This window comes from Ranitomeya imitator, chromosome 2, assembly GCF_032444005.1.
Source record: "Ranitomeya imitator isolate aRanImi1 chromosome 2, aRanImi1.pri, whole genome shotgun sequence".
NCBI classification, from domain to species: domain Eukaryota; kingdom Metazoa; phylum Chordata; class Amphibia; order Anura; family Dendrobatidae; genus Ranitomeya; species Ranitomeya imitator.
In genome coordinates this window covers 820,080,613-820,093,616 of record NC_091283.1, presented here as the reverse complement: position 1 = coordinate 820,093,616, position 13,004 = coordinate 820,080,613, and the positions used below count along the sequence as shown (strand labels likewise).

The window sequence follows — 13,004 nt, the reverse complement described above, 5'->3', positions numbered from 1 at the left end:
GATAACTTATACCATGTACTGTGGATATCCAGGTCACAGAAGATGCTCAGCATTCAGCAGATCAGGAGGGACAGCAATTTTAGAGGCCTATTCTTACCTCAGCACCTCTGGTATCTCCAGTATTAGATCAGATAGACAGGGTGGACAGCAGTGTGAGCAGCCTCTTCTTACCTCAGCACCTCTGGTATTTCCAGTAATAGATCAGATAGACAGGGTGGACAGCAGTGTGAGCAGCCTCTTCTTACCTCAGCACCTCTGGTATTTCCAGTAATAGATCAGATAGACAGGGTGGACAGCAGTGTGAGCAGTCTCTTCTTACCTGAGCACCTCTGGTATCTCCAGTATTAGATCAGATGGGTGGACAGCAGTGTGAGCAGCCTCTTCTTACCTCATTACTCCTGGTATCTCTAGTATTAGATCTGAATATCTACTGGCATCCCAGGAAAGGAGGATACAGAGCTTCCTACTGCACATGCTCCCAGGTCCTATTAGTATTCTAGGACTGATTTCAGTCAGGGTTAGAAGGCAGCGATCATTTTAGTGTATTGTAGTTATTACCGTCTAAGACAAAATAAGCATGATTTTCTAAATAAAGGTCTTCAGGAACTTATTGATAATGACATTTTTTTCTATTTATTTTTATATTCTTGGAGAGCCCTGGACACCAGTGCGAATATGTACTGGGATTGACACGAGATGAATAACACTCACAATCGAGCTGCTGTTTTGATGGTGACCATAGACTTGTATCTAATCTTTTAATTTAAAGGGAACCTGTCACCCCAAAAATCCCGGGTGAGGTAAGCCCACCAGCATCAGGGGCTTATCTACAGCATTCTGTAATGCTGTAGATAAGCCCCCGATGTAACCTGAAAAGTGAGAAAAAGACGTTAGATTATACTCACCCAGGGGCGGTCCCGCTGCTGGTCAGGTCGGATGGGCGTCTCCGGTCCGCTGCGGCGCCTCCTATCTTCTTTCCATGACGTCCTCTTCTGATCTTCAGCCACGGCTCCGGCGCAGGCGTACTTTGCTCTGCCCTGTTGAGGGCAGACAAAGTACTGCAGTGCGCAGGTGCCGGGCCTCTGACCTTTCCGGCGCCTGCGCACTGCAGTACTATCCTCTGCCCTCAAGAGGGCAGAGCAAAGTACGCCTGCGCCGGAGCCGTGGCTGAAGATCAGAAGAGGACGTCATGGAAAGAAGATAGGAGGCGCCGCAGCGGACCGGAGACGCCCATCTGACCTGACCAGCAGCGGGACCGCCCCTGGGTGAGTATAATATAACGTCTTTTTCTCCCTTTTCAGGTTACATCGGGGGCTTATCTACAGCATTACAGAATGCTGTAGATAAGCCCCTGATGCCGGTGGGATTACCTCACCCGGGATTTTCGGGGTGACAGGTTTCCTTTAACATGCGATATTCTCTTCCATAGTCCAGCACCACTTTCTACTCCACCAACAAGAAGTTGTATTTGAGACCCCCACCAGCAGCCTGATAATTGTAGCCATCTTTTCCCTTCCAACAGAAATTGCCACACTGGGATATACTGGTTGTTGCCCCTTCAGATATACAAGTGGCAATGTATAAAAACAAGAGACAGGAAAAGGCTGGCAGCGGTTTCTTGTCTACAATATACTTTCCTTAGCGGCAGTGTAGTGGAGGACTGCGGATTTTTCCGCAGCGGATTTTGAAAAACCGCAGTTCAAAACCGCTGCGGTTTTTACTGCGGATTTATTGCGGTTTTTACTGCGGATTCTGCTGCGGTTTTTCATCTGCATTTTTCTATTGGAACAGATGTAAAACCGCTGCGGATTCCGCACAAAGAATTGACATGCTGCGGAAAATAATCGGGCTGAGGTACCGACGCATACTGTGAACTAAAATCACAATGGGGTCAGCGGATGCAGATTTTCCACGCATCCGCTGCCCCATTGTGAGTTGCGGGGAGGAGGGGGCGGAGCTTCGGCCGTGCATGCGCGGTCGAAAATGGCGGAAACAACGCACAAAAAAAGTTACATGGAACGTTTTTTTGTGCCGGCGGTCCGCCAAAGCACGGCGCATCCGTCGTGTGACGGATGCGACGTGTGGCAATCCATCGCAATGCGTCACTAATTAAAGTCTATGGAGAAAAAACGCATCCTGCAGGCAACTTTGCAGGATGCGTTTTTTCTGCAAAACGACACATTGCGACGTGCGTCGTATGACGCTAGTGTGAAAGTAGCCTTAGGCCTCTTTCACACTTCCGTCTTTTCAGATCCGTTGCAATGCGTAGTTTTGGCAAAAAAACGGATCCTGCAAATGTGCCCGCAGGATCCATTTTTTTCCCATAGACTTGTATTAGCGACGGATCGCGACGGATGGCCACATGTCGCATCCGTCGTGCGACGGATCCGTCGTGTTTTGGCGGACCGACATCTGGAAAAAACATTCAGTGTAACGTTTTTTGTCTGCGTCGGGAAAACGTGTCGCGACGGATCCTGCGGCATACGTCGTTGACTAGAATGGAAGCCTATGGACGCAGGATCCGTCGTGACACGTCGTATGATGGAATCCAGCGCTGGAATCCGTTGTTTTACACTGAGCATGCTCAGAATCAGGAATTTGTAACCAATTGGCCAGACAGGCCCCAAACCTATATAAACCTGGCCTGGGGCGTCACCCACAAATGTGCCAGCAAGACTCCTGCCAGCTTGAAGACAGCCAGCCAGTCAATATATTGGTTTCCCTATTTTCCAGTAGCCAATCATATTTGGGAGACTCCCATTTTTAGGCATGGAAAACGGATCCGTAAAAAAAATCCGGATGAAGCGGATAGTAAAAACAGACAAAACGGATGCAACGGATCCAGTTTTTCAACGGAACCGTCTAGCGGAAAAAAACGGAAGTGTGAAAGTAGCCTTATCGGCACTAACTGTCATCTCGTATGTAGATTGGAGCTCCGCCTCTAGCTCCTCCCTCCTCCTCCCCTCTACATAGATTCTTATCGGCACTAACTGTCATCTCTTATGTAGATTGGAGCTCCGCCTCTAGCTCCTCCCTCCTCCCCTCTACATAGAATCTTATCGGCACTAACTGTCATCTCTTATGTAGATTGGAGCTCCGCCTCTAGCTCCTCCCTCCTCCTCCCCTCTACATAGATTCTTATCGGCACCAACTGTCATCTCTTATGTAGATTGGAGCCCTGCCTCTAGCCCCTCCCTCCTCCTCCCCTCTACATAGAATCTTATCGGCACCAACTGTCATCTCTTATGTAGATTGGAGCTCCGCCTCTAGCTCCTCCCTCCTCCTCCCCTCTACATAGATTCTTATCGGCACCAACTGTCATCTCTTATGTAGATTGGAGCCCTGCCTCTAGCCCCTCCCTCCTCCTCCCCTCTACATAGAATCTTATGGGCACTAACTGTCATCTCTTATGTAGATTGGAGCCCTGCCTCTAGCCCCTCCCTCCTCCTCCCCTCTACATAGAATCTTGTGGGCACTAACTATCATCTCTTATGTAGATTAGATCTCCGCCTCTAGCCCCTCCCTCCTTCTCCCCTCTACATAGAATCTTATGGGCACTAACTGTCATCTCTTATGTAGATTGGAGCCCTGCCTCTAGCTCCTCCCTCCTCCCCTCTACATAGAATCTTATCGGCATTAATTATCATCTCTTATGTAGATTGGAGCCCTGCCTCTAGCCCCTCCCTCCTCCCCTCTACATAGAATCTTATGGGCACTAACTGTCATCTCTTATGTAGATTGGAGCCCTGCCTCTAGCTCCTCCCTCCTCCTCCCCTCTACATAGAATCTTATGGGCACTAACTGTCATCTCTTATGTAGATTGGAGCCCTGCCTCTAGCCCCTCCCTCCTCCTCCCCTCTACATAGAATCTTATGGGCACTAACTGTCATCTCTTATGTAGATTGGAGCCCTGCCTCTAGCCCCTCCCTCCTCCTCCCCTCTACATAGAATCTTGTGGGCACTAACTATCATCTCTTATGTAGATTAGATCTCCGCCTCTAGCCCCTCCCTCCTTCTCCCCTCTACATAGAATCTTATGGGCACTAACTGTCATCTCTTATGTAGATTGGAGCCCTGCCTCTAGCTCCTCCCTCCTCCTCCCCTCTACATAGAATCTTATGGGCACTAACTGTCATCTCTTATGTAGATTGGAGCTCCGCCTCTAGCTCCTTCCTCCTCCTCCCCTCTACATAGATTCTTATCGGCACTAACTGTCATCTCTTATGTAGATTGGAGCCCTGCCTCTAGCCCCTCCCTCCTCCTCCCCTCTACATAGAATCTTATGGGCACTAACTATCATCTCTTATGTAGATTGGAGCCCTGCCTCTAGCCCCTCCCTCCTCCTCCCCTCTACATAGAATCTTGTGGGCACTAACTGTCCTCTCTTATGTAGATTAGATCTCCGCCTCTAGCCCCTCCCTCCTCCCCTCTACATAGTCTTATCGGCACTAACTGTCATCTCTTATGTAGATTGGAGCTCCGCCTCTAGCTCCTCCCTCCTCCTCCCCTCTACATAGAATCTTGTGGGCACTAACTGTCATCTCTTATGTAGATTGGAGCTCCGCCTCTAGCTCCTCCCTCCTCCTCCCCTCTACATAGATTCTTATCGGCACTAACTGTCATCTCTTATGTAGATTGGAGCTCCGCCTCTAGCTCCTCCCTCCTCCTCCCCTCTACATAGAATCTTATAGGCACCAACTGTCATCTCCTATCTCAATAATGTAACAATATGTCTTCACTGAACAGAGATTTTACTCCTGATTTGAGAATTTAAAAAATGAATGATCAGTCCAGGAGGAGAAAGAAGCAGATATATTGCAAAGTTGCTTTATTTTCACATGTACTATTGATTTATGAAATATAAATTAAAACGACGGTTAATCTGTAAACTAATATATACAGAATAACTAAGGCTCAGGGACAACAGCTCATAATAATTAGTAATTAGGAGGGCAGGAATGATTTGTTAAGTGTCACCCCAACATTGAGTGTCTGTGAATATTCATAGAACAACTACTTCATTATTCCTTTAGTGGATCAAGGCAAGAATTAAAGTGCCAGCTGCAAGAAGCATTTGTATGGACCTTTTGTCTTGGCCTTTCAGCAATAACTTCAACTGTTGCTTTTAGAAATCAGCCTGTCTCTGCACATGGGAGTAAAATGCAGAGCAAAAATTCTTTGCTGTATATGCTGCACAATCCCTGCACCCGGTATATAAATGTACTCGCCTGGTACTCCGCCACAAGCCAATAACTGAATACATTAACTCCACATAACACAGCAAAGAGACTCATAGCAGAGTACAGGTGCCTCTCACTAAATTAGAATATCATCATACAGTTCATTTATTTCAGTTCTTCAATACAAAAAGTGAAACTCATATATTATATAGAGTCATTACAGACAGAGTTATCTATTTCAAGTGTTCATTTCTGTTAATGTTGATGATTATGGCTTACAGCCAATGAAAACCCAAAAGTCATTATATCAGTAAATTAGAATACTCTATAACACCAGATTGAAAAATGATTTTAAAGGGAACCTGTCACCCCGAAAATCGCGGGTGAGGTAAGCCCACCGGCATCAGGGGCTTATCTACAGCATTCTGTAATGCTGTAGATAAGCCCATGATGTTACCTGAAAGAGGAGAAAAAGACGTTAGATTATACTCACCCAGGGGCGGTCCCGCTGCTGGTCTGGTCGGATGGGCGTCTCTGGTCCGCTGCGGCGCCTCCCATCTTCATTCCAAGACGTCCTCTTCTGATCTTCAGCCACGGCTCCGGCGCAGGCGTACTTTGTCTGCCCTCTTGAGGGCACAACAAAGTACTGCAGTTCGCAGGCGCCAGAAAGGTCAGAGAGGCCCGGCGCCTGCGCACTGCAGTACTTTGCTCTGCCCTCAACAGGGCAGACAAAGTACGCCTGCGCCGGAGCCGTGGCTGAAGATCAGAAGAGGACGTCATGGAAAGAAGATGGGAGGTGCCGCAGCGGACCAGAGACGCCTCCCATCTCCTCTTTCAGGTAACATCGGGGGCTTATCTACAGCATTACAGAATGCTGTAGATAAGCCCCTGATGCCGGTGGGCTTACCTCAACCGCGATTTTTGGGGTGACAGGTTCAGTAAATGCACTCAATACTTGGTCGGGGCTCCTTTTACATCAATTACTGCATCAATACAGAATGGCATGGAGGCGATCAGCCTGTGGCACTGCTGAGGTGTTATGGAAGCCCAGGTTGCGCAATTTTCAAGTCCAGAGTGGAAAAGCCAGCGATTGGGGGCCGATGTTTATAGCCTGGGAAGGGGTTAATACCCATGGAGCTTCCCAGGCTATGAATATCAGCCCGCAGCTGTATATTTAGCCTTTATTGGCTATTAAAATAAATGACGTGGGGTCCCCCTATAATTTATAGCCAGAAAGGCTACGCAGACAGCTGCGGGCTGATATTCATAGCCTAGGGACCATGGATATTGGCCCCCCGGCTACAAATGCCAGCTCCCAGCTGCCCCAGAAGTGGCGCATCTGTGAGATGCACCAATTCTAGCACTTAGCCTCTCTCTTCCCACTGTAGCATATGGGGTAATAAGGAGTTAATGTCACCTTTGCATTGTAAGGTGACATTAAACCCGGATAGTAATGGAGAATTGTCAATAAGATACCTATCCATTACTAATCCTATAGTAGTAAAAGAGTTAAAAAAAAAGACAGCCAGAAAAAAGTATTTTAATATTCTTAATTTCACCATACTTACAACCACGCCTAATTCCCCAAAGCCATCGATCGCCTGCAAAAAATAAAAAATAATAAGCCAACCGTATACTCCCTGTCCGACTTAGTCCATTTGATAACGAGTGTCCTACGACGATTTCCCCTATAGATCCTGCCATTTTGCTGCAGATTTGACTGAATCAATGGAAGTCAATGGGTGCAAAAACGCTGCAGATCCGTAAAAAGAATTGACATGCTGCGGAAAAAAAACTGCTGCGATTCCGCGTGTTGATTAACATTGTGTGCACATCGCACTGCGGATTTGAGGAAAATCCGCGGGTCCAAAAACGCTGCGGAAATGCATCAAAATCCGCAACGTGTACACATACCCTAAAACGTTTTCTTTTTTTTTGTTTTATTTCGCCTCTTGGTTGCGAAGAGATCAGGAAACTTTGAGCACCTAATGAGTTAACTTTTGTTAAGGCCAAATGAATGTTATCAGATAGCAACTTCTACAGGGAGAAGAAGTGCACGCCCCCAAAGAGACAACACCTGATTGGACTTCATTGGTCAGTTCCCCAGTACCGCCCCCCACAGGAGAAAAGAAGTATTGCAGTGTTTTAGTTGTAATGAGTGGTCTAGCTGGGTAATGTACAGACATAGCGAGTCCTCTAGGGTGAGAGTCGCCATCAGTCTGGGGGGCTTGTGAAGGTTTCGGGCTATGTCGGCTTTTTAACAGTGCACAATCCTTCATGGGCGCCAGCTTGTCACCATCTGGAGACCTTTTAATAATTATGTAATTATTATTTCAGATTTGTTGTAATCATTTTTATGTTTTTCTTTTTAGATAATCATGTTGGGAAGGCTCTGGTCGCCGGTGATCTACTTCTTTATTACGCTTGGTCAAGGGTTGACAACGGAGGTGAATCAGACAACATCATCATATTCCACATTACCAAGTAAGAGAATCTGCTGTAAATGTATTGGATACACTGAAAGAAATATTAGTAAAAATTGAGTTGTTTAAAAAAAAAAAAAAAGTATTTTCTCACCCTCCCCTGGTCCGATGCTGAGATTCTTCACGTTTCCTCGAAGAGTTTAAAGATTTTTTTGTGGAGAGTTCAATATCAGTTTAGTAAGTAGATAACTGCCATCTTTTACTTTTTTTAGTGTCTCTTTGAACTATTTTTTTTTTAGTATGTTTCTGTTTGTTAGGTAGGAGTTTGTAGGGAAAGCTTGTGTGTGAATGATTTTAAAGGCTAGCGCCGAAGTGACCAATCAGAAACAACAGAAAATGTCAGGTGACATTATCGACCAATCAGCTGCTGAATTCTGCATTTCAAGAGGTCTGGGTCAGAATATTCATCAGCAAAAAATCTTTTTAAAAGAAATATAGATAGAAGATAGAATTAAAGAGAGCGTTAGTGTCAGTTACTGGAAGAAAATCACACCCGTGGCCTCAGGATCTGTTTAGCATATGATTCCATAATTATTACTCTGTAGATTAAAAAAATAGAATCTTACTATAAAATGTAAAATGCTGTTTTTTTTCTCGAGCCAACACCATTTCCCCCATTTGCTAATTTAGTAGAATATCATACTACTAGATTGTGGCCCGATTCTTACGCATCGGGTATTCTAGAATATGCACGTCCCCATAGTATATGGACAATGATGATTCCAGAATTCGCGGCAGACTGTGTCCGTCACTGATTGATCGAGGCAACCTTTATGACATCATCGTCGCCATGGCAACCATTATGACATCATTGTCGCTGTGCCCGTTGCTGATTGGTCGAGGCCTGGTGGCCTCGACCAATCAGAGACACGGGATTTCTACGTCGATACTGTGCCCGTCGCTGATTGGTCGAGGCCTGGCGGCATCGACCAATCAGGGACGCGGGATTTCCAGGACAGACAGACAGACAGACAGACGGAAAAACCCTTAGACAATTATATATATAGATAGATGCTGAAGCATTGAGATTTCCCATCAGAATAAATTCTAGTGAAGGGAAATAATAAAGCTCCAGTATTCTTCGCAATTAGTGACAGGGGTCTGGGGGGACCCAAGTAAACATAGCGGGGTCCCTGCGACCCTTTATATGCTGTGAATCAGGGGGCCATTGGTAGCATTATTCAAGAGATAATGGCCTCAAGAGAGTAACGATAGCATGGGCATAGGGAAAATAGCATTGACCCCATGCTGGTGGGCACTGGGGGTCTACAGGTGAGCCTTGTCTGATCGCAGCACTGCACTCCTGATAAGGGCACTTTTGGTGGTCGACCACGACCATGTACCTCCCTGGATGTGTAACCAGCCTAACCTCAAAGATCGGAGGAAAACCTGATGGATGCCCGGGGGGCCAGAAGTGGCAGGTAGCACGAGTGGCCTATGAAGAGTTTCAGTTGAGCTGGGGTTAGGCTCAAGAACGGATGTGTCCTGATTAGGTCAGGCTCCCCTGTAATATGTTACATTTATTTTTTAATGAAAGTGTCCAAAAAACACATTTTTTGCCACTTTTTTTCACGGGAGTTATGGGGTGGCAGAACACAAGGATTAAGCTCGTGAACAATTTTAGGACATTTGTGGTAACAGTTTAGGGAAGACTTAAAGGGAATCTGTCAAAGGTTTCTGCTATGTAATCTGAGCAATATGATTTAGGGGGAGATACCCTGGTTCCAGTGATGTGTCACTTACTAGTCCATGTTTTGTTGTTTCAATAAAATCAGTGTTTTATTCGAAGGAGATTATCCCTACAGGACTAAGTGTCTCGTGCCTGCTGGTCCGTCCACGTCCCCATCACTGACTAGCATCTCTACATATGTACATAGAAAGCTGCCAATCAGTGGTGTGAGCGGTTATACAGGGCTCCGCATTCTGAGCTCTGCTAGATCTGCAGCACAGAACACTGTGACTCTTTCACAACTGCTGCATCTAGTAAACTGAGTAATACATCACTGGAATCAGTGTCTCCACCTCTATGTCATGCTGCTGTCAGACTACATAGCAAAAACCTGCTGACAGATTCCCTTTAAATAATTTTTTCTTTTTTTTCTTTTCATTTTGTAATCTGAAAAACTCTACTCCCAGGAAGGAATTAACATTCAGATCCCAACACTAATTGTATCAGAAACGAAATCCTCACTAATTGTAAACCAATCAGCCTGGAATTAAATGCAGATGATTAGTACGCGGACAGCTGACAGATGTCTAATTTGCATGAATATATATGTATATCAATAGAAACACCCTGGAAGAAGCCGCCCACTGATTATCCCAAGGATATTGGGACAAGGGTCAACTATTTTCTTAAATGAACGACATTAGTTCTTAACCGTTTGCTGCAGTGTGCCGTGAGATTGTGGGGGAGTGGGAGTCTTTATAACCTTCAGATTAATGCAGACCACTAATAAACTAATCTCTGAGCCTGGTAAATTAGGAGCATACAGAGGGATTTTTTTGGGAGCGATTCTGCTACAAAAAAACCCTCACAACACACTTTAAAGGCTCTTCCTATTAATTTCTATTATAAGCCTATGTTGCCATTCACATATTCAGTCTTTTGATCATTTTTTTTCTGCATCAGTTTTTGAGATTGCAGGTCACTTCTTCTTCTTCTCCTGATGGCATCCGCTACGAATTAGGCACTTTACAGTCAGAAGGCTGCAAGAAACACTTCAGTCTGCAGCATGATCGCACCTATAATGTAACATAGTAACATAGTAACATAGTTAGTAAAGCCGAAAAAAGACATTTGTCCATCCAGTTCAGCCTATATTCCATCATAATAAATCCCCAGATCTACGTCCTTCTACAGAACCTAATTGTATGATACAATATTGTTCTGCTCCAGGAAGACATCCAGGCCTCTCTTGAACCCCTCGACTGAGTTCGCCATCACCACCTCCTCAGGCAAGCAATTCCAGATTCTCACCGCCCTAACAGTAAAGAATCCTCTTCTATGTTGGTGGAAAAACCTTCTCTCCTCCAGACGCAAAGAATGCCCCCTTGTGCCCGTCACCTTCCTTGGTATAAACAGATCCTCAGCGAGATATTTGTATTGTCCCCTTATATACTTATACATGGTTATTAGATCGCCCCTCAGTCGTCTTTTTTCTAGACCAAATAATCCTAATTTCGCTAATCTATCTGGGTATTGTAGTTCTCCCATCCCCTTTATTAATTTTGTTGCCCTCCTTTGTACTCTCTCTAGTTCCATTATATCCTTCCTGAGCACCTGTGCCCAAAACTGGACACAGTACTCCATGTGCGGTCTAACTAGGGATTTGTACAGAGGCAGTATAATGCTCTCATCATGTGTATCCAGACCTCTTTTAATGCACCCCATGATCCTGTTTGCCTTGGCAGCTGCTGCCTGGCACTGGCTGCTCCAGGTAAGTTTATCATTAACTAGGATCCCCAAGTCCTTCTCCCTGTCAGATTTACCCAGTGGTTTCCCGTTCAGTGTGTAATGGTGATATTGGTTCCTTCTTCCCATGTGTATAACCTTACATTTATCATTGTTAAACCTCATCTGCCACCTTTCACCCAAGTTTCTAACTTATCCAGATCCATCTGTAGCAGAATACTATCTTCTCTTGTATTAACTGCTTTACATAGTTTTGTATCATCTGCAAATATCGATATTTTACTGTGTAAACCTTCTACCAGATCATTAATGAATATGTTGAAGAGAACAGGTCCCAATACCGACCCCTGCGGTACCCCACTGGTCACAGCGACCCAGTTAGAGACTATACCATTTATAACCACCCTCTGCTTTCTATCACTAAGCCAGTTACTAACCCATTTACACACATTTTCCCCCAGACCAAGCATTCTCATTTTGTGTACCAACCTCTTGTGCGGCACGGTATCAAACGCTTTGGAAAAATCGAGATATACCACGTCCAATGACTCACCGTGGTCCAGCCTATAGCTTACCTCTTCATAAAAACTGATTAGATTGGTTTGACAGGAGCGATTTCTCATAAACCCATGCTGATATGGAGTTAAACAGTTATTCTCATTGAGATAATCCAGAATAACATCCCTCAGAAACCCTTCAAATATTTTACCAACAATAGAGGTTAGACTTACTGGCCTATAATTTCCAGGTTCACTTTTAGAACCTTTTTTGAATATTGGCACCACATTTGCTATGCGCCAGTCCTGCGGAACAGACCCTGTCGCTATAGAGTCCCTAAAAATAAGAAATAATGGTTTATCTATTACATTACTTAGTTCTCTTAGTACTCGTGGGTGTATGCCATCCGGACCCGGAGATTTATCTATTTTGATCTTATTTAGCCGGTTTCGCACCTCTTCTTGGGTTAGATTGGTGACCCTTAATATAGGGTTTTCATTGTTTCTTGGGATTTCACCTAGCATTTCATTTTCCACCGTGAATACCGTGGAGAAGAAGGTGTTTAATATGTTAGCTTTTTCCTCGTCATCTACAACCATTCTTTCCTCACTATTTTTTAAGGGGCCTACATTTTCAGTTTTTATTCTTTTACTATTGATATAGTTGAAGAACAGTTTGGGATTAGTTTTACTCTACTTAGCAATGTGCTTCTCTGTTTCCTTTTTGGCAGCTTTAATTAGTTTTTTAGATAAAGTATTTTTCTCCCTATAGTTTTTTAGAGCTTCAATGGTGCCATCCTGCTTTAGTAGTGCAAATGCTTTCTTTTTACTGTTAATTGCCTGTCTTAATTCTTTGTTTAGCCACATTGGGTTTTTCCTATTTCTAGTCCTTTTATTCCCACAAGGTATAAACCGCTTACACTGCCTATTTAGGATGTTCTTAAACATTTTCCATTTAATATCTGTATTCTTATTTCTGAGGATATTGTCCCAGTCTACCAGATTAAGGGCATCTCTAAGCTGGTCAAACTTTGCCTTCCTAAAGTTCAGTGTTTTTGTGACTCCCTGACAAGTCCCCCTAGTGAAAGACAGGTGAAACTGCACAATATTGTGGTCGCTATTTCCTAGATGCCCGACCACCTGCAGATTTGTTATTCTGTCAGGTCTATTAGATAGTATTAGGTCTAAAAGTGCTGCTCCTCTGGTTGGATTCTGCACCAATTGTGAAAGATAATTTTTCTTGGTTATTAGCAGAAACCTGTTGCCTTTATGGGTTTCACAGGTTTCTGTTTCCCAGTTAATATCCGGGTAGTTAAAGTCCCCCATAACCAGGACCTCATTATGGGCTGCAGCTTCATCTATCTGCTTTAGAAGTAGACCTTCCATGGTTTCTGTTATATTTGGGGGTTTGTAACAGACCCCAATGAGA

The 13,004-nt window shown here is 44.6% G+C and overlaps 1 protein-coding gene across 1 annotated transcript in view; it reads left to right on the top strand.

Annotated features, from left to right (window-relative positions):
• Window positions 1-13,004, top strand: part of PTPRE (protein tyrosine phosphatase receptor type E) — a 186,396-nt gene that overhangs the window by 85,626 nt on the left and 87,766 nt on the right. Inside the window, exon 2 of the mRNA XM_069753946.1 lies at window positions 7,553-7,664. Coding sequence (XP_069610047.1) covers window positions 7,553-7,664 — 112 coding nt within the window. The remainder of the gene's footprint in view (window positions 1-7,552; window positions 7,665-13,004) is intronic.